The 22,790-nt window shown below is 34.3% G+C and overlaps 1 protein-coding gene, 1 non-coding gene and 1 pseudogene across 6 annotated transcripts in view; 1 reads left to right on the top strand and 2 right to left on the bottom strand.

Annotated features, from left to right (window-relative positions):
* Positions 1-318: 318 nt before the first annotated feature.
* The window catches only part of LRCH2 (leucine rich repeats and calponin homology domain containing 2), a 123,544-nt gene continuing 101,072 nt past the window's right edge, over positions 319-22,790 (bottom strand). For 4 of the 5 annotated variants that reach the window (XM_004064740.5, XM_055375569.2, XM_055375571.2 and 1 more), the window contains 7 exons: positions 19,593-19,637; positions 16,281-16,331; positions 13,612-13,669; positions 12,742-12,854; positions 12,422-12,559; positions 12,189-12,266; positions 319-2,997 (listed from right to left, as the gene is read on the bottom strand). In XM_004064740.5, coding sequence (XP_004064788.1) covers positions 2,878-2,997; positions 12,189-12,266; positions 12,422-12,559; positions 12,742-12,854; positions 13,612-13,669; positions 16,281-16,331; positions 19,593-19,637 — 603 coding nt within the window. In that variant the 3' untranslated portion in view covers positions 319-2,877. The remainder of the gene's footprint in view (positions 2,998-12,188; positions 12,267-12,421; positions 12,560-12,741; positions 12,855-13,611; positions 13,670-16,280; positions 16,332-19,592; positions 19,638-22,790) is intronic. The other variant, XM_004064741.4, reaches the window with a different exon arrangement.
* On the bottom strand, positions 15,766-15,894 carry LOC115932549 (small nucleolar RNA SNORA35). The gene has a single exon (XR_004068814.1). It is a non-coding gene; the product is annotated as a small nucleolar RNA SNORA35 (small nucleolar RNA).
* On the top strand, positions 22,099-22,614 carry LOC109024644 (thymosin beta-4-like; annotated as a pseudogene).

Below are 22,790 nucleotides of genomic sequence, written 5' to 3' on the forward strand. Positions count from 1 at the left end.
ATGACTTTGAATAGAACTGGAGGTAGGTTTCTCCTAAGCAGTTCCCAGCTTGACTTTCTCCTTTAGCTTAGTGATGTTGGGGCCCCAAGATTTATTTTCCTTTCACAATATAAAGTGAATCTGGACCTCTAAACCACTTACTTTGAATATTCTCTCAAAGTCTGGCTATTTTTCTACACTAGGGAACACAGACACCATCTATCAAATGCTGACAAAAAATGGATGATGTGATGGTAAGAAAGGAGGTAGAGAGGGAGAAAAGAAATACCAGACTTAAATTTTTTCTTTCAACTTTATCCACAGTTTGCATCGGTAATATACATTTAAGTGTTCCATTTATTTTTAAATGCATCAGAAAAGCAATTATGATAGATCTGTGACCAATACAAACATTTCTGATTTATTCAAAAAATTCAGTTAAAAAAGTCATTAAACTAGCATTCTGTAAAGATAATTATTAAACAAATGGTAATGCATTTTTACTCCTTATTTCATTTCTAACATACCCAATGTCACTTCTTTCTTGTGCCATACAGTAATAAAATGTAACAGAAATAGATATCTATTAAATTTTGGGGGCCTAATAAAATATTTTTGATTATTCAACTGTCATTAAATCACAAATCCCACTCAAGTAATGAAAATCATTCTTAATTCAATAACTGATGAAATAGATAATAGCCATAAAAACATTTAGAATAAATTTTACACTTAGAAACTACTAAAAGAAATACATCAGAGCCTTGGTATAACATTGTAGGGGACCATGCTGTGAAACTGCTTTAGAGGTGGTGTTGCCATTTGGCACAAGAGTAAATGAACTGCCATGATGTGGACCTCAGAGAAGCCCATCTTAAATTGAATTTTGCTCTGCAGTAAAGAATGCTACAGTGAGGTTCTGCTGTATTTTCTTTTTAAAGGAATAATTAACTGAAAAGTAACTGAAATGCAATAAGAAAATGGCCTACAATTTCACTACTACTTCAAAGATATGAAACAGGACAACACTTGTAAAATAATTCATACTAGATTGATTAATCAGAGACTATCATAACACCTATGAAAGCAGTATGAATGATTGCTGTGTTTTTAATGGTCACTTAATTTGTAATGCTGTCAAATTTCTACATAAAAAGTCATTAACTAAGGTATTTATTTGCCATTTCTTACATATATTACCCAAGTTTTCACTAGGGAGATTATGTCAGCGAGTTTTTTTTTAATCCAACTAAAAAATTAACAACTAATGAGGTCAAATATTTAAAATAATAAATTACTAATAATTTAATTCTTAAACCATATAGTCATAGAAGCTTTAATTCTTTAAAAGCTCCAATTTGACCCTTGGGGAATGTAATGAACACATCTGTATTCTAAAGCCAAAATTTAATTCTATGGCTTCATGCCAACTGATCAAAAAAAGTACAGTTGTTCCTATACCATTTGGCACACTAATTTTTACCTTTTATATATACCCTTTGAAATACCCAGGCCAACATTTTTAATAAGTTGCATCCATATTAAGAGGTAACAAGTGCAAATGATCACATACTTAAGATATGATGCTTGCTTGGTTACTACAAAAGTAATTATTCAGGTTCTTCTATAGGAAACTCAGTTATTCATTACAGTAATGTTTTTGAAAAATTCCTGCAATACCACCAACGTAAATTTACCCATACCTAAGTTAAAACAAGGACTTTGTGTAACACAGTATCTCATGAAAATATTTATAGAAGAGTCTGTGTTTAATTTAACATCAAAGTAATTGAAGATCACAAGGTTTACAGGATTCACAAATGGCCAGATTTTGAGTAAAAACCTATTCCTCAACTGCTGCTCTCTGAGTATAGCTAAAGGCAGCACTGATAGAATGCTGCTCAAAGGGAAGATATAAACCCAAACTTTGGCAGTTTTATCAAAATGTCCTTGATAATTAGTACTTCACTAGTTCTCAAAAACTTTACTGCTTTGTGTAACATTTTCAATACAGAAATAAAATACTCTTCAAATAATACATTTTAAAAGATGATTAAGTTTCACAAAATTAAATAGCATAAATTAATCATATTAACATTGGTATTTTTGACAACATGAAATAACCAATTTAAGGGAAACTGCAATGGACTAACTAAAAAACCACAAATATCACAATGTGAGGCTCATTTAAATCCTCACATATTACTGACTTTACAAAATCTACTAAAATATTTTAAAGTTCCATTGACTCTATTAATACATTTAAAAAATTGCAAAAATGCTTAAGACTATGTAAGAGTCATCAATTACACAGGCACTTCACATGTAAACAATCTACAGTACAACTGAAAATATTTTGGCACCAACCTATAATACTAAAAGAATTTAATATAAAGCCAGAATTGTTTTTTCTACTCCTTTTTTCTAGAAAACTAAGACCAAAGATTGAAGAAATTGTGTATAAACTAGAATTAGAAGTGTATTAAATAACTCAAATATAGAATTGCTCTAAATTGCTAAAAAAAATTACCTTTATCCAGATGTTTACTAATACGCTATGATGTAAAAAAATTAAACCTAATGTGATTATTAAATTGAAACTACATTTTAAATTTAGTATCAGTCTGCTTTCTGAAAAATAATCAAGATTATCAACTGACTTAGTAAAAAGAGAATTTGAGTTTATCAAATACTCTTATTAAATTAATCCAGTTTTCCCCCAAAGAAGTTCGGGCAATTCAATGTTTAAGTTTGATGTTTCAATGTAATTTTTTTAAAATCCTAAGGCGTGACCTAAGGCAAACTATTTTTGATGGAATATTCTTATTCATGAATTTGAAATATTTGAAATCACTTCAAATAAATGAAACTATACACTTAGAATTTTAAAATGTTATATTAAGCCATAGAAAGCTGAGATGCCTTGGTTGTTGGTAATTCAAGGAGCGCCTGAACTGTGACACCAACTTTCACAAGTCCTCGTTCTTCCAAAATATGATGAGGCAAACAAAGTCTTTCCTGGAGAAAAAAAAGAGATATTTGAACATTCATTTTTTAGAAGTGTAATAAAATTAAGACAGAATTTGATTTTAAAAACATGATTTCTATAAAATGTCAAGAAAACTACATAATTCTAAGTTTTCTCTTATAAATATTGTAATCTAAAATGTTTTTAGATTCTTAATTTATACTAAGAAAAAAGATTACAGAAGTTGGCCTTGTTTGAAATGCTGTCATTCCACACTTGTACCTCTTTCTCTACAAAGAAAATGTTTATAAAAGAGTTGGTCACCACTTTTGGATTTCCCACTCACTACTCAACCACTGCTATCTTACATCTAACCCTAAAGCATATGCCCACTAAAACTATTTTAGTAAAAATCACCAATGCCATCTTAAATGTCAAATGTTGCACATGTCTAGTTGACTGCTCAGTCATATTATGCCTTTGATTAATGCCTTTCTGGGAACCTTACTCCTCCCCTGTCTTGTGTGACACCATTCTTTTCTACTTCAACTTTTCTGACAGCAATTGTGCAGTAGCTTTCATTAATTAGCCCTCACCGATCCTCTTCCAACATTCCAAATGTTTCCAAGGGTTCTGTCTTCACTCTCTTCTCTTTTACACTATACCCTCTCTTTTGGTATTCTCATCTATTTCTAGTTTTAACTACCCCTTCCATACCGATGACTTCCAGGTTTTTATTTCCTCCCAAGATCTCTCTATTGATCTCCAAATACAATATCAACTGGACACAGCCAAATGGACATCTAACAGACATATCAAAATCAATGTGTCCACAACAGAACTACTTTACCAAATTAATTTGTCCTTCTGTGATCCATGTCTTAGTAATACACTATTCAATCTCCATTGACAAACCTGTGAAATATAATAGTCTTCCTCTTTCTTCCTTATTCCCATAACCCATTCTCCAAATACTAATGATGGTATCCCATAAACAGTTCTCAAAATTATTGCCTCATCTCCATCTTCACTGCTATATTTGTTGCCCTCTTAATATTTTGCTTATTTATTCAAATAACCACTGAAGTATATACTAGAAAAGAAGGAAGGCTTCAAATCAATGACTTCAGCTTCCACCCTAGAAACTAAAAAAAGAAGAGCAAATTAAACCAATGGCAAAAGAATGGTGCAAATAATGAGAATGAGAGAGGAAAACAATAAAGTAAAAAAACAAAAAACAATAGATAAAAAAAATCAATGCAACCCAAAGTTAGTTCATTTAGAAGATTTTTAAAAATTCATAAACCTCAAGCTAGGCTAATCAGTAAGGAAAGAGAGAATACACAAATTACCAATATCATAAATAAGGGAAGTGACACCACAAGATATTCTACAAATACCAAAATGATAATAAGGAGACATTATAAATAACTTCATAATAATAGTTTGACAAGTTAGATGAAATGGATGAATTCTTTGAAAGAATAATTAAATGATTCTGTAAAGAGAAACTCCTAAGGCACAGAAACACACACACAAAAAACTATTAGAACTAATAAATGAGTTCTGCAAGGTTGCAGAATACAAGATCAATAAAAGAAAATCACTTCTATTTCTATGAAGTAGCAATAAAAAATTGACAGTGGAATTAAGGAAATAATTATATTTATAATAGTACCAAAGAGAATAAAATACTAAGCATTTAATTTAACAAATCTAATGAAAGACTCATACACTGAAAACTACAAAACACTGTTGGAATAAAAATTAAAAGATATAAATAAATGGAAAGATGTCTCATGTTAATGGATCACAGGAATAAACATTGTGAAGATGACAATATTCCCCAAATCATTTTAGATTCGGTATCCCCAGCAAAATCCCAAGTGGCTTTTTTGCAGAAATTGACAAGCTAATCAATCCTAAAATTGATATGGAAATGCAAGCGACTCAGTATAGCCAAAACAACCTTGATGCAGAACAAATCTGGAAGACTCACACTTCTTGATTTCAAAATGCATCACAAAATTACAGTAAGCAAGACAGTATGATACTGGAATAAGGAATTTAGTGGTAAAAAAAACTGAGAATCCAGAAATAAAGCCTTATGTTTATGGTCAACTGATTTTTGACAAAGGTGCTAAGACAGACAATTCAATGGGGAAAAGAAGAGTCTTATCAACAAATGGTGCTGGGAAAATTGGATATCCACATGTGAAAGAATGAATTTGGATCCGTACCTCATACCATGCACAAAACTGATCTCAAAATGGATCACAGACAAAAAGGTAAGCCCTAAAACTATAAAACTTTTAGAAGAAAACACAGGTGTAAATCTTTGTGACCTTGAATTACACAACGTTTTCTTAGATATGATATCAAAATCATAAGCAGCAGAAGAAAAAATGGGATAAACTACACTTCATCAAATTAGTAACTTTTGTGCTGTAAATGATACCATCAAGAAAGTGAAAACACAACCTGCAGAATGGGAGAAAATATTTGCAAATCACGTATCTCTTAGGCAATTTGTATCCAGAATACATAAAGAACTACAACTCAAAAAAAAAAAGATAAATAATCTAATTCAGAAATGAACACAGGGTTTCAATAGACATTACTCCAAAGAATATATACAAATCAATAAGCACAAGAAAAGATGCTCAACATCATTAACTACTAGGGAAACACAAATCAAAACCGCAATAAGATATCACATCACATACACACTAAAATAGCTACAACCAAAAAGGTAGACAGTAGTAGCCATTGTTGGTGATGATGTGAAGAAATTAGAACCCTCATATATTGCTGGTGGAAATGTAAAACTAGTGCAGCCACTTTGCAACATATTTTGGCAGTTTCTTAAAAAATATAAACATAGAGTTACCATATAACCTAACAATTTCACTGCTAGGTATAACCAAGAGAACTGAAAACAAGTGTTCAGAGAAAAACTTATTCACGGATGTTCAAAGCAACATTATTCATAATAAACAATGAGTGATAACAATCCAAATGTCTATCAACTGATGAATGGATAAACAACATGTGGTATGTATTTAGAACAGAACACTATTCAGCCATAAAAAGAAATGAAGTACTGACTTAGGCTACAAATGGATGAACCTTGGAAAAATTATACTAAGTCAAAGAAGCCAGACACTAAAGACCGCATATTGTATGATTTCATTATATGTCATGTCTAGAGTAGGCAAATCCATAGAAAGAACAGAGGAAGGACTGCGAATGGGCAAGGGCTGTGTTTCTGGGGTGACGAAAATATTTTAAACAGATTGTTGTTAACTGTTGCTGAACTCTGTGATTATACTAAAAACCATTTAATTGTACACTTTAAATCAGTGAATGCTATGGCATTGTAATTATATCTCAATAAAAATATTTTCTTAAAAAAATCAATGTATATGCCCAATCTCAGGCTTAAAAAAAGAGAACTTCAATCCATGCTTTTTAACCACATACAAAAACTAACTCAAAATTGATCATAGACATGAACACAAAACCTAAGATTATAAAATTTCTAGAAGTAAACATAGGAAAGAAATCTTTGTGGCCTTGGATTATACGAAGATTTCCTAGGTTTGACACAAAAAGCACAGCCCATTTTAAAAAATAAATTGTACTTCAATAAGTGAAGATCCTGCTCTTTGAAAGACACTCTAAGGACAATGAAAGGACAAGCCAAAGATTTGGATGCAATATTTATAAAGCTGGTAAATGACTTTATCCATAACTTGTAAAGAAATCTGAAATTCAATCATAGGAAAATAAACAACCCAATACAAAATATACCTCAGATTAGAATATGTACTTCAAAAAAGAAAGTATACTTCAAAGTACTTCAAAAAGAAGATATACAGGTGGCAAATAAGCCTTGAAAAGATGATCGGCATCATTAGTCTTTAGGAAAATGCAAATTAAAACTGCACTGGCAAGTCAGTACATACATATCACAATGACTAAAATTTTTAGAAGATTGATCATACTGAATGTTAGTGAGGATGTGGAGGAACTGGAATTCTCACATACTGCTGACAGGAATGTAAAACAGTACAACCACTTTGGAAGAGTTATGTAGTTTCTTAAAATGTTAAGTATGCACCTACCATATGTTCCAGTTATTCCACTGCTAGGTATTTACTAAAAATTAAAGAATGTATAAATCCATACAAAGACTTGTATACAAATGTTCATAGCAGCTTTATTTGTAGCAGCCGCTAAAACTGGAAACAACCCAAATGTCCATCAGCAGGTCAAGGGATTAACAAACTGTGGTATATCCATACAATAAAATACTATCCAGAAATGAAGAGCAATGGTCTATTCATACATGCAACAACACTGACGAGTCATAAAATAATTATGCTGAGTGAAAGAAGATAGAAAAATATAATACATATTGTATCATTCCATTTATATAAAACTCTAGAAAGTGCAAACTAATCTGCAATGACAGAAAGCAGATTAGTGGTTGCTGGAGAAAGAAGGATTGCAAAGACACATGAGGAAATTTTGGGGGCCAGTAGATATGTTCATTATTTTGACTGTGGTGATGATTTCATGGTGTATGCATATGTCAAAATTGATCAAATTGTACACTTTATTTATATGCCCTATATTGTATGTTAATAACTCAATAAGGCTGTTAAAAATTGGAAAACATCCTAAAACAAAGAAAATTAATTTAAAAATTATTATATATTACCAATTCTGAGTTCAGAGAAAAGCAATGAAGCTAAAAATAAAACCCTTAAAACAAAAATGACATAATATTAGTGAGGTAGTGAATGCTTGTAATCCCACTTATTTGTGAAATGGAAGTCTAGAGCTCAGGAGTTCCAGTCCAGCCTGGGCAACACAGTGAGACTCCATCTCTAAAAAAAGGGTTTTTTTTAGCCCTTCAAAAAATTAATGAATCCAGGAGCTGGTTTTTTGAAAGGATCAACAAAATTGATAAACCGCTACCAAGACTAATAAAGAAAAAAAGAGAGAAGAATCAAAAAGACACAATAAAAAATGATAAAGGGGACACCACCACTGATCCCACAGAAATACAAACTACCATCAGAGAATACTACAAACACCTCTACGCAAATAAACTAGAAAATCTAGAAGAAATGGATGAATTCCTCGACACATACACCCTCCCAAGACTAAACCAGGAAGAAGTTGAATCTCTGAATAGACCAATAACAGGATCTGAAATTGTGGCAATAATCAATAGCTTACCAAGCAAAAAAAGTCCAGGACCAGATGGATTCACAGCCGAATTCTACCAGAGGTACAAGGAGGAACTGGTACCATTCCTTCTGAAATTATTCCAATCAATAGAAAAAGAGGGAATCCTCCCTAACTCATTTGATGAGGCCAGCATCATCCTGATACCAAAGCCGGGCAGAGACACAACCACAAAAGAGAATTTCAGACCAATATCCTTGATGAACATTGATGCAAAAATCCTCAATAAAATACTGGCAAACCGAATCCAGCAGCACATCAAAAAGCTTATCCACCATGATCAAGTGGGCTTCATCCCTGGGATGCAAGGCTGGTTCAATATACGCAAGTCAATAAATGTAATCCAGCATATGAACAGAACCAAAGACAAAAACCACATGATTATTGCAATAGATGCAGAAAAGGCCTTTGACAAAATTCAACAACCCTTCATGCTAAAAATTCTCAATAAATTAGGTATTGATGGGACGTATCTCAAAATAATAAGAGCTATCTATGACAAACCCACAGTCAATATCATACTGAATGGGCAAAAACTGGAAGCATTCCCTTTGAAAACTGGCACAAGACAGGGATGCCCTCTCTCACCACTCCTATTCAACATAGTGTTGGAATTTCTGGCCAGGGCAATTAGGCAGGAGAAGGAAATAAATGGTATTCAATTAGGAAAAGAGGAAGTCAAATTGTCCCTGTTTGCAGATGACATGATTGTATATCTAGAAAACCCCATTGTCTCAGCCCAAAATCTCCTTAAGCTGATGAGCAACTTCAGCAAAGTCTCAGGATACAAAATCAATGTACAAAAATCACAAGCATTCTTATACACCAACAACAGACAAACAGAGAGCCAAATCATGAGTGAACTCCCATTCACAATTGCTTCAAAGAAAATAAAATACCTAGGAATCCAACTTACAAGGGATGTGAAGGACCTCTTCAAGGAGAACTACAAACCACTGCTCAAGGAAATAAAAGAGGATACAAGCAAATGGAAGAACATTCCATGCTCATGGGTAGGAAGAATCAATATCATGAAAATGGCCATACTGCCCAAGGTAACTTACAGATTCAATGTCATCCCCATTAAGCTACCAATGACTTTCTTCACAGAATTGGAAAAAACTACTTTAAAGTTCATATGGAACCAAAAAAGAGCCCACATCACCAAGTCAATCCTAAGCCAAAAGAACAAAGCTGGAGGCATCACACTACCTGACTTCAAACTGTACTACAAGGCTACAGTAACCAAAACAGCATGGTACTGGTACCAAAACAGAGATATAGATCAATGGAACAGAACAGAGCCCTCAGAAATAACACCACATATCTACAACTATCTGATCTTTGACAAACCTGACAAAAACAAGAAATGGGGAAAGGATTCCCTATTTAATAAATGGTGCTGGGAAAACTGGCTAGCCATATGTAGAAAGCTGAAACTGGATCCCTTCCTTACACCTTATAAAAAAATTAATTCAAGACGGATTAAAGACTTAAACGTTAGACCTAAAACCATAAAAACCCTAGAAGAAAACCTAGACATTACCATTCAGGACATAGGCATGGGCAAGGACTTCATGTCTAAAACACCAAAAGCAATGGCAACAAAAGCCAAAATTGACAAATGGGATCTAATTAAACTAAAGAGCTTCTGCACAGCAAAAGAAACTACCATCAGAGTGAACAGGCAACCTACAAAATGGGAGAAAATTTTCGCAACCTACTCATCTGACAAAGGGCTAATATCCAGAATCTACAATGAACTCAAACAAATTTACAAGAAAAAAACAAACAACCCCATCAAAAAGTGGGAAAAGGACATGAACAGACACTTCTCAAAAGAAGACATTTATGCAGCCAAAAGACACATGAAAAAATGCTCATCATCACTGGCCATCAGAGAAATGCAAATCAAAACCACAATGAGATACCATCTCACACCAGTTAGAATGGCAATCATTAAAAAGTCAGGAAACAACAGGTGCTGGAGAGATGTGGAGAAATAGGAACACTTTTACACTGTTGGTGGGACTGTAAACTAGTTCAACCATTGTGGAAGCCAGTGTGGTGATTCCTCAGGGATCTAGAACTAGAAATACTATTTGACCCAGCCATCCCATTACTGGGTATATACCCAAAGGACTATAAATCATGCTGCTATAAAGACACATGCACACGTATGTTTATTGAGGCATTATTCACAATAGCAAAGACTTGGAACCAACCCAAATGTCCAACAATGATAGACTGGATTAAGAAAATGTGGCACATATACACCATGGAATACTATGCAGCCATAAAGCATGATGAGTTCATGTCCTTTGTAGGGACATGGATGAAATTGGAAATCATCATTCTCAGTAAACTATCACAAGAACAAAAAACCAAACACCGCATATTCTCACTCATAGGTGGGAATTGAACAATGAGAACACATGGACACAGGAAGGGGAACATCCCACTCTGGGGTCTGTTGTGGGGTGGGGGGAGGCGGGAGGGATAGCATGGGATATATACCTAATGCTAGATGATGAGTTAGTGGGTGCAGTGCACCAGCATGGCACATGTATACATATGTAACTAACCTGCACATTGTTCACATGTGCCCTAAAACTTAAAGTATAATAATAATAAATAAATAAATAAATAAATAAAGGGTTTTTTTATTTTAAAAAAAGAAAAAATGGCAAAACGGGAAAATCTGTATAATGTAATGGCTGCAGAAAACGTTGCTAAGTTTGCTATTTCCCCATTGAAAGATTGAGAGTAGAAAAAAGAAACAACAAACACTTTTAAGAATTAAAAATTTAAAACATCACATCAGCCAAGCGCAGTGGCTTGTGCCTGTAATCCCAGCACTTTGGGAGGCTGAGGCGGGTGGATCACTTGAGGTCAGGAGTTCAAGACCAGCCTGGCCAACATGGTGAAACCCCGTCTCTATTAAAAATAAAAAATTATCTGGGTGTAGTGGCACATGCCTGTAGTCCCAGCTACTTGGGAGGCTGAGGCAGGAAAATTGCTTGAACTGGGAGGCGGCAGTTGCAGTGAGACGAGATCGTGCCACTGCACTACTCCAGCCTGGGCGACAGCGTGAGACTCCGTCTCAAAAAAACAAAAGCAAAAACAAAAACAAAACCATCACATCAACTATATACAAGAGGTAATTAGAGAACATTATGTAATTTCCAAATTACGCAACAATTCAGATTCTCTACACATTAAATTATGTTTACTTACTTGAGGGAAGAGATTAAAGTGGGATCTGTAGACCAGATTATTAAGACACTGTTCAAAAGACAGCTTAACAAACACAACTTAATTGTGCTCTGATAACAATGTCATTTCTCTCCATAGTCATTCATGTTGAGGTTAGGTTTATAACACTTTACAAAGAAGCAATATTGTGATTATATATCTTCCTTACATATTTACAATACTGCTTTAATGATTATTGTATAGTAGTGCAATTATTACATGAAACATAAGACAATTCCTAAAAATTTCAAAGTTTGTCCAATACAGGTATTCTCATAATATGCTGGTATAATTTCCAATTTTGCATTTTAAATAAAGTTTAAAAAGCTATTCACACTGAATGCAAATCTTCCAATCAGAATCTATCCAATGAATTACAATGGGGTCCAAATGTTCTCTAGCAAAAAAAAAAAAAAAAAAAGAAGGAAAAAAAGATGGTAACAATGACATCACAACCAAGTTGTAAATATGGCCACCGAGTTATGTTTGGTCAGTGATGTGCATGATTTTCCATATTTGTAGCTATTTTATAAATTACTTTAAAGGTAGCTTAAAAACATTCATTAGATAACTGCTACAGTGAAAGCTGGAGCTTAGGAGAAGGTACCAAGAGAAGGCATTCATTTTCATGTTCAGAAAGCATTATTCATTGCTCTAAGAAGAACCCCAGTTTGCATGTAATAAATTCAAATTTAAGTGATCACGTTGTTAGATAAATAACAATTACCTGTGAGACACCCAACTTTTTACAAGCATCAAGAAAATTTTCCACATTTCTTCGACATTTTGCCATGCTCAGTTTGGGCTGTAAAGTAAGAGGGAAAAAATGTACTTTTAGGCATTTTTCTATGGAACTTAATCAAAACTGAAAACTAAGTTCACTGAGGTATATTATTTAAAGACAATTTTAAGAAGCTATATCTTCCTTTAGAGAACTAACAAATTGTAAACAAAACTTACCACTGCTGGTGATGGTACATGAATACTAGCAACAGAACGTGGCCTTATATGATTGGCTAAATGGCAAAGAACAACCCCATCCATCAGTGCAGCTCCAATGTCATCAGGCAAAATTACTTTTAACCTGGATTCAAGATTCTATAGAAAAACAGGTATAAATCAGATACTCTATCTAAACATACATGTTAAATGTTTATATTACTAATTGTTGTATATCCAAACATTTTAAGGAGCACTGAAAATGAAATCTGTACGCCTTATTAATTTTCCAAGTTAAACCCATTTCCACAAAGCAGATCTGAAAGAGCAATCTGACTTACGTTGCGAAGTTGTCGTATTTGCTCTCGCTCTTCCCGTAAATGTTCCATCTTTCTTCTCATTGTAAATCCTGGATCTGCTGCCCCATATTCTTGGCGAGATGAGCGGCTAAAAGCTATAAAAACAGAAATTTCCTAACTTGTTACAAAGTTAATGGGAAGGAGCAACTATTGATGGGGAAAGAGGCATGATAAAAAGAATCAATACAAAATTACATAAAGTATTATTACTCACTAATACATTCCAAATATTTTTAGAGAATATATTTGAACTCTATTTATGTGCATAATTGAAAGCAACAGGGAAGATAAGTGTAATGATTTCTACCACCTATACATGTTCTTATTCAAACATACATTATTAGAAACTTATGGCCCAGATTAAAAATGATTACTGAACATATGTCAGCCTTTTATCTTTTAAAAAAGGAAATTATTCTTGAAGGTCAATACAGTTATTCAGGAATAAAAACTATAGTTCAATACCTTGCCAAGTAACATGGATCCATTTTCTTTTGGGCTTGCCAAATGCGAAAAGATCCCTTTATAAAACCACAATATAATGGAGTGCTATAATTTCAAACAGTGTTTGGTCTGCTGGCAGAGTGGTCATTCTAACAGCAGTCACAGTAGAGTAGAAATAAGACTGCAGTATATCTAAGGCAAAAAGCTGAGGTTTCAGGAGCTTGAAGGTAAAGAGGAAGAAAGAAATGGGAATGGGAATTGGAAAGACAAATATCGTTAAGAGAAAATTGCTTTTAGGAGAGGGGAAAGAATCTATGTGTACTTAAGACTATGGAATCAATCCCATTTAAGCTGGGAAACTAGTTTCAAATATAACTAATAAATTTTATCTACAGAATATCTATTTACCTGATCTAGGCTTCAAGCCAAAGGGACTGTGTGAAAAACCATGAGTTCTGTCATATTCCTAAAAAAAAATTAAAAAGTTAAAAATAAATAAATAATAAAACTTCTTTTCTTTCAAAATAATCTAGGTGCTTATTCACATCCATGCCAATTTGGGGAAATACTTATTTTCCTATGATTAGTGAAGAGAAAAGTAACTTGCATTTCAATTCAAGTTGATACATGTCACTTTTAAGAGGTCAACTAATATTTGCTAGTTGAGCTAACCATATAGGCTTTAAATACTTTCATAGTAGAAAGAAAATGAAAATCATTAGTGAACTGTATAAAATAGATCATACTTTTTGAAAGAATCAGACTGAAGTTTCCCAAAAAAAGAAGTAAGCTTCAATGAAAAGGTAAGTGAATTTAGCATGTACTCAGCATCTACTATGGACTTAACACCTAACAGTAGATAATCTGAAGGCAAACATATTTGTATAGGGACTGCAGAATGATAGATAATAAATATCATCTCTTCTATTTGAATGAATATTTTTTCAAATCTTTCACACACAGTGGTTTCCTATGGAAAGATTAGTAGTACATTAAACAAATCTGAAGATGGAGTTAGAAAGCTTAGGCTATGTTTTGAGCACAACATATAATTTCTCTGTGATTGTTTCTTCATCTTTCAAATGAGGTTACTGTGAAGATTAAATGAGATAACTAAATGAAACTACTGTGTAAAGTGATAAAATAATGTAATCTTAGCAGCACCTTATTTAATCTGTGCAACAACTCTGTGAAGTGAGTAGGGCTCAGCTTCAGTCACTTCTCTGCCATTTATTAACTAAGATAGTTTGGAAAGTTACCCATCTCTTCAGCTGTAAAATGATGAGGATCATACCTATTTTATGGGGCTGCTTTTAGGTACAAATATACAGGCAAGCACTTTGTTAATACTAAAGCATTAGACCAATTAGTTTTACTCTTTTCCATTCACACATGAAATTAATGTAATCAGAATTCTGTAGATTACCTAAATCTTCTGTTAACATGTGATATGCAGTTCAGGTTAAATGTCATTTGAGTTACCAAAGCACATACATACTCACCACCCTATCCAAATCTACAAGCCTCCCAGTTTGTCTTCACTATTTTGGTTAAATTAATGTGAATTCCTAGATGAAAATTTCACTGATCCAAATGAAATAAAAAATATATTACAAAACTCACACCTGTAATCTCAACATTTTGGGAGGCCAAGGTAGGTAGATCACTTGAGGCCAGGAGTTCAAGACCAGCCTGATCAACATGGTGAAACCCTGTCTCTACTAAAAATACAAAAATTAGCCAGGTGTGGGGGCATGTGCCTGTAGTCCTACCTACTCGGGAGGCTGAGGCACAAGAATCGCTTGAATGTGAGAGGTGGAGGTTGCAGTGACCTGAGATCGTGCCACTGCACTCCAGCCTAGGCAACAGAGTGAGATCATGTGTCATATATATATATATATATATACACATATATATACATATATATATATCAATGTAAATTATTTGGGAAATTTGGTATGAATAGTCTTCCCTGTGAGCACAGATCATAAAATCATGTATCAAGCAGACAAATAAGTAGTAGTCATATGTTTATACTTGTAACTTAAAGTAAAAGAATTACAAAAGCATATGACAAAGACTAATTTTAAGATATCCTAATTTAAATTGTTTTCTAAGTGTGTATACCATTTTACCTATCATATGAATAATTTAGAAACATGTTTATAAAATTAATGTCCAAATCCATTTAAAAGTTTTGTAATGCAGATCACCCACAACAACAAAGAATCCTAGCCTATTAAAAAAGCAACACCACCTACATATAATGAAATATTAACAGCATCTATGTAACCAAAGTTACACAGTGAATTTGGGCCATCCAACACTTTGAGCAAAGTGTTGAATTCATCAAATGAATGTGTAATCATTTACTTACTAATGCCAATACACTTTAAGGTAATCTTAAGTAGAAGAGATAGAGTTTAGAATTTTTTTAATTTATCTCTTGTTGTAAAGCAATAGACTTGAATAAATAAATTAGAAGAATCAGTCATTCAAGCCACCAGAGTATTTGATCGAGATTTCACAAACTCTAACTTTCTGATACCCATTCTCCCAAAAACGTGTAACCTCCTGTCGATAGGAACAACCCACTGCAGGGATGTTTCTCGTGGAAAAAGGAAATTTCTTTTGCATTGGTTTCAGACCTAACTGGTTACAAGAAAAACCAAAGGCCATTGCACAATGCTGAAGTACTTTTTTCAAATTTAAAATTTGAAAGTTGTTCTTAAAATCTATCATTTATTTTAAAATACGGATGAATGAGAAAGCATAGATTTGATAAAGTGAATTCTTTTCTGCAATCTACAGACACTTCCAGACACTACAGACACTACAGAAAATCATAAATAAACAAGTGCTAGTATCAATATTTTTACCAAAAAATGGCATTCTTAGAATTTTTTATAGGCTAGAAGGTTTGTACAAACTAATCTGCCATGGATTTTAAAATATGAGTGAATAAATTATATTGCAAAAAAAATCAGGTTACAGAGAACTGGCAAGGAAGAATCTTATGTAAAACACAGAAAACATACAAAACGTATTTTTAAGACAAATAAAAACAGAACTTGTACCTCAGATGATACTGGAGATTGTGGTGACATATTAGCATTATCACTGTCTTGCTAAAACATAAAAATAAAAAGATGGAAGATGAAATTACAATACAAATGATGATTTAAACATATAAAAGGAAAATAAAAATTGTTTTGACCAACTACTAAAGGAAGACCTACTAAAGATATGCCATCCAGCACATTGCCACTCTACATGTGGTCTGTAAACCAGCAGCATAGGGATCCTCTGGGAGTTTAGAAATGCAGAATCTCAGGCCTCACCCGAGACCTAACTAATCAGAATCTACATTTCAGTAAGACCCTCAAGTGGTTCGAAATATAGTAAAGTTTGAAAAATACTATCTACATATAATAGCAGGGACGTGTTACCTATCTGAGACATGTAAATGAAGGCATGCAAAATCTCCATCACCCCAAATAACTTTCATCTGAAAATTTACATGTATCTAATATAGGCTTATTGATAATTACAAAGAATTTAATTTAATAAAACATTAAATGGTCCATGATTTTTAAATGACTATTCTACTGCCAACCAAATATGAAAATTTTGACATTTAACTTTGAATATGCACACTACATAGAAAATGTATTCATTCAACAAATGATTATTGGCTACCTACTATATGTCAGACAGTATGCTAGACAGTGAGAGTACTGAAATTTAGTAAAATATCACCCATTCAAGGACCTTTCAGTCGAGGACAGAAATAGATTAATGTATACAGGTAATACAACATTCTCAGTATAATACAGAACAATGCATGGCATATTATGAGGCACAGATAAGGGGCACTTGGGGGGGATGATGAAGATGGTAGAGAAAGGCAAGTTTCCTGAGAAAGTATAAATTCAGTAAAAAACTGAGTGTCTACCAGAAAAAGAAAGAAGGGAACAACATGCTAAGATGAGAGGAGAAGAACCAAAGCATGGAAGCAACAAATGTAAAGATGAGTGCAGAAAACCTCAGAGCAGTTTTGTCTTGTTGGAGGGTAAGGTGAATGGAGGGTAAGGTGAAAGAAGAGCAAGTTGTGAATTAAGGCTGATGTGGCAAGCAGGGGCTTGATAAAGGAGGATCTAGAATTTATCTTCTAAGTTATGGGGGGAAACTGAAGGTTTCCAAGCAAGGGAATGGCCTGATTGCATTTGTGTTCTTTGAAACGACCACTCTGGCTGCAGTGAGAATGGACTAGAGAAAGGGAGAAGAGCAAGGAAGCTATTGCAGTAGAACAGGCAAGAAATGGATGAGGGCCTCTGCCGGAGCAGAAACAGTAGAAATAAAAGGGGAATGTATGCAAAATATTTTAGTGCAAATAAACAAACAGTAAGTCTTGGCTGCTGATTAGATATTGAGGCAGGCAAGAGAAAAGCGGGTATGAGGAGGCAGGGATAACAAAATGTTTTCTGTCAAAGGCAGATGACAAATATTTTAGGCTTTGTGACAACTAACTGTCCCCCAAATTCATGAGGAATATGTTCCAAGAACCCCAGTGAATGCCTGAAACCACAGATAGTACCAGACCCTTTATAATATATGTGCTATGTTTTTTCCTATACATACATACCTATGATAAAGTTTAATTTATAAATCAGGTATGAGATTAACATCAATAACTAATAATAAAATAGAACAATTATAACAATGTATTATAATAAAAGTTATGTAAATGTGGTCTCTCTCTAAGTGTCTTATTGTACTGTACTCACCTATTTTTAGACTGTGGTTGACCACAGGTAACTGAAACCTTGGAAAGTGAAATGGAGAAAAAAGGAGAGCTACTATACTCAAACACTGCCACAGTAATGAAAAAGTAGCCATAGGCAAATGAGTATGGCTGTTTTCTGATACAGCTTTACTTACAATCCCATACAGCATGTCAAATTTGGCCCCTGGATCATAATTTGCCAGCCCCCGCTCCAGCTAGATGATGGAAGGTGATTCCATTAACTCAGTAGTTCTCAACCTTGGCTGGACATTAAACTCACATGGGAAACGTTAAAAACTTCATTGCTCAGTCCATACCACAACATACCACATGTCAATTAAATTATAATATCTAGGGGGTGTGACCCAGGCGACAGTATTGTCTAAAGCTCACCCGGTAATTTTAGTGTACAGCCAAAGTTGAGAGCCACTACACAAACTGTCGGATATTAGCGAAAAAGTGGGTTTAGAAGCAAAGACTTTTTAAAAACTCAGTTTTGAACATATTTAGTCCTATTGGGTTTATGAGATATATCCAGCAGAAATTCTAAGCAGGGAGGAAGATGGATAAAATATTGCAAGGGCTTGAACCTCAGGGGAGAGGTCTGGACTACAGACAAATCTGAGAGGCTTCAGCAGGTACACAGGTGTTATTCACTGAAGGCTTGACAGCTGGTGAAGACATGCTAGAGACCACACAGTAGGCCACTCCCTGGGAATAATATTTAAAGGGTAAGCTGGGATCTTGTGGAGTTGGTGCAATGGAAAGCTTGGGCAGGTGTACAGGAACTGATTGTGCTGATGCACGGGTAAATATTGCCAAGCATACCCATACAAAACATGTAATTTAGGCTTAAACATAAATACTAACAGTGAAAATATGACCAGCTATAGCCATAACTGACTTTTATTCATCCCAGTAAATACTACTGGAGAGGCCAATGGAGAGAAATTGGCATCTGAGCTGGCAGACGACCAATCATCTGGCTCTATTCATTATTTTTCCCTGTGTGATTCTATTTCCTAAAACTGAAGACATTTTCAGAAGCCCTGCCAAGTACCCAACATCAAATTAAATACCAATCTCTCCAACAAAAATACACAAAACTTAAGTATTTATGGTAATGAGAATATATCTTTTCAACAATGATAGGCTGCTGCATAGTTTACACTGTGCAGTAGAAAGGTTTATGGTAATGCACAAACTGTAGAAGTCGAATTTTAAATTTTAAAATAGCATGCAGAATTTGTGGAAGGAGTTCCTAAACAAAGTTCCTAAAAAAAATCTCAATTGATGACCAGGCTGATTTAGAAAGATAAAAGATGTGAAAGACAACACACACTCACAGATGACAGGTCTAAGACGAATGATGACAAAATTCTAAAACTGAATTATTAGTAATTCCATTCTAAAGGACATATGGAAATTAAATGATTAAATTAATAATTGTATGATGATGCTCGTATGTTTTTATTGTTGGAAAAAAACATGCATTAAATCAATAACAAAGAAACTGAAACATGGATTACATTTTACTCTCACTGAGCCAACTTCATATGATAAGTAAACATTTCAAATAATTATTAATATTATCTTTTCTCACCTCATCATTTTCATTGCCACTTGAACTCTTCCTCATTGATTTATACTGAAAAATATTTAAAACACATAATTTATTTTCCCTTGAACATATAAATTCTCTACTAGTAAATTATGTACAAGGTTCTTTCATATTTTGGTAGCTTTATTACATTACCTGATAACAAATTTAAGTATATAACAGGTGTAAACAGTCCTACTACTAATAACTAACAAAAATAATGCTTTCCATGCGCAAGGCATTGTTATAAGTACTTTACACAGATCAAGTAACATTTCTTTCTTAAGCCAAGCTATTTCCCATTCATTCAGGTGTGCAATCTGAGGGTTGTCTTAGAATTTTCCTTTTTCTTAATTCACTATATCCAATATGTCATCAAGTCGATTCTTTTTTTAATCTCTCTCAGACTTACTTCTTTGGAATTCTCACAACTACCACCCTTTTCCAGGCCCTCATTATCTTATACCTGGTCTATAATCTCACCATTCTAAGATGTCATTCATTATTAAGAAACCTACTGCTTTCATGTTAAAAAACACTACATTAAATGTATATATTGATTGTTTAATAACTGTAATAATGATGACAGCTAACACTTGTACTAGTGCTTGCTATATGCCAGGCACTGATTTAAATGTCTTACATGTATTAACCCATTTAATCTTCTTAACAACCCTACTACATAAGAACCATGCTTATATGTGAAAAAATGCTTCTTAGAGTCAAGAAAATACAGTAGGACAACCACTGGAATTCTTACTTCTGACTCCTCTTCACTGCAAATGATCCTGCAAATCAGTGGCAGATTAATCTTCCGTTTACAACTCATGACTGCCCTGTTGTAACACCTACTAACTTTCAGATTATGTCCAAACTTCTATGCCTGGCATTCAAGGTTCTTTTTTGTAATTTTTTTAAAATTATTATTATTTTTACATTTGTATATAGTTATATTTGTGGTCAATTTTTTTTATTATACTTTAAGTTCTAGGGTACTTGTGTACAACGTGCAGGTTTGTTACATATGTATACATGTGCCATGTTGGTGTGCTGCACCCATTAACTCGTCATTTACATTAGGTATATCTCCTAATGCTATCCCTCCCCCCTCCCTCCACACCATGACAGGCCCTAGTGTGTGATGTTCCCCACCCTGTGTCCAAGTGTTTTCATTGTTCAATTCCCACCTACGACTGAGAACATGCGGTGTTTGGTTTTCTGTCCTTGCGACAGTTTGCTCAGAATGATGGTTTCCAGCTTCATCCATGTCCCTACAAAGGACATGAACTCATCATTTTTTATGGCTGCATAGTATTCCATGGAATATATGTGCCACATTTTCTTAATCCAGTCTATCATTGTTGGGCATTTGGGTTGGTTCCAAGTCTTTGCTATTGTGAATAGTGCCGCAATAAACATACGTGTGCATGTGTCTTTATAGCAGCATGATTTATAATCCTTTGGGTATATACCCAGTAATGGGATGGCTGGGTCAAATGGTATTTCTAGTTCTAGAACCTCGAGGAATCGCCACACTGTCTTCCACAACGGTTGAACTAGTTTACAGTCCCACCAACAGTGTAAAAGTGTTCCTATTTCTCCACATCCTCTCCAGCACCTGTTGTTTCCTGACTTTTTAATGATCGCCATTCTAACTGGTGTGAGATGGTATCTCATTGTGGCTTTGATTTGCATTTCTCTGATGGCCAGTGATGATGAGCATTTTTTCATGTGTCTGTTTTGAGAAGTGTCTGTTCATCTGCTTTGCCCACTATTTGATGGGGTTGTTTGATTTTTGCTTGTAAATTTGTCTGAGTTCTTTGTAGATTCTGGATATTAGCCCTCTGTCAGATGGGTAGATTGTAAAAATTTTCTCCCATTCTGTAGGTTGCCTGTTCACTCTGACGGTAGTTTTTTTGGCTGTGCAGAAGCTCTTTAATTAGATCCCATTTGTCAATTTTGGCTTTCGTTGCCATTGCTTTTGGTGTTTTAGTCATGAAGTCCTTGCCCATGCCTATGTCCTGAATGGTACTGCCTAGGTTTTCTTCTAGGGTTTTTACAGTTTTAGGTCTAACATTTAAGTCTTTAATCCATCTTGAATTAATTTTTGTATAAGGTGTAAGGAAGAGATCCAGTTTCAGCTTTCTACATATGGCTAGCCAGTTTTCCCAGCACCATTTATTAAATAGGGAATCCTTTCCCCATTTCTTGTTTTTGTCAGGTTTGTCAAAGATCAGATGGTTGTCGATGTGTGGTGTTATTTCTGAGGGCTCTGTTCTGTTCCATTGGTCTATTTAATGGTCCCCTTTACATACGCAGCATTATCTTCCATAACCCTTGGAAAAATAGATAACCAACCTGATATCTCAACCACGACCCTTGGAAAAATAGATAACCAACCTGATATCTCAGCCAAAAACTGGGAAGTGAGCTATATTAGGGATAATAAATACAAAACGTATTCTTCCTCCACTGTCTCTCCTATAGCAACTATCACTAATCTAGCAGCATGTTCTTTCCAGGTGATCTCACACAGAATCTCAATATGCCTTCAACCCAGTGTGCCAGAGAGCCACTGAATGAAATTGGCACGTGTGAAAAAATCCTATTTATCAGGCAAGACAATCACTGAAGTCACTTATTTTTGGTTTTAATCTATGTCAATGAAACAGTGATACTTGAGTGAATATGCTAATATTTACTAAGTGGTTACTCTGTGGCAAGTGTAATTCTAAGTACTTTTATTATTAAATAATTTAATAGTTATGAGCAGACCAGATTCTGCTTGCTCAAACGCCTTACTCCACTTCCTTGGCAACCACATCCAACAAACCCGATATGGCTGGGATTGAGAAATTTGGTAAGTCAAAATTGAAGCAGACAAAAAACACAAGAAAAAAATCCACTGCCTTCCAAAGAAATGACCAAACAGGAGAAGCAAGCAGACAAATCATAATGAGGTATACATCATGAAAACAAACTGTACATTGCACAAGCATTGCCTTCATATTTTACTTCTTTTGGCTGATTGACTTTGCAAGATGCAAAGAGGTTGGATCAAGTTTAAACGACTGTGCTGCTCCTCTCACATCAAAGAATGAAGAGCTACTGAAAATGAAGACCGCTCTTGCCTCTCCCATCTGCCTGGCTGGCAGATAAGGAAAATAATTTGAATGTTGGTGAAGAAAGAAGCAGGGTGGA

Source organism: Gorilla gorilla, chromosome X, assembly GCF_029281585.2.
Source record: "Gorilla gorilla gorilla isolate KB3781 chromosome X, NHGRI_mGorGor1-v2.1_pri, whole genome shotgun sequence".
Classification (NCBI taxonomy): domain Eukaryota; kingdom Metazoa; phylum Chordata; class Mammalia; order Primates; family Hominidae; genus Gorilla; species Gorilla gorilla.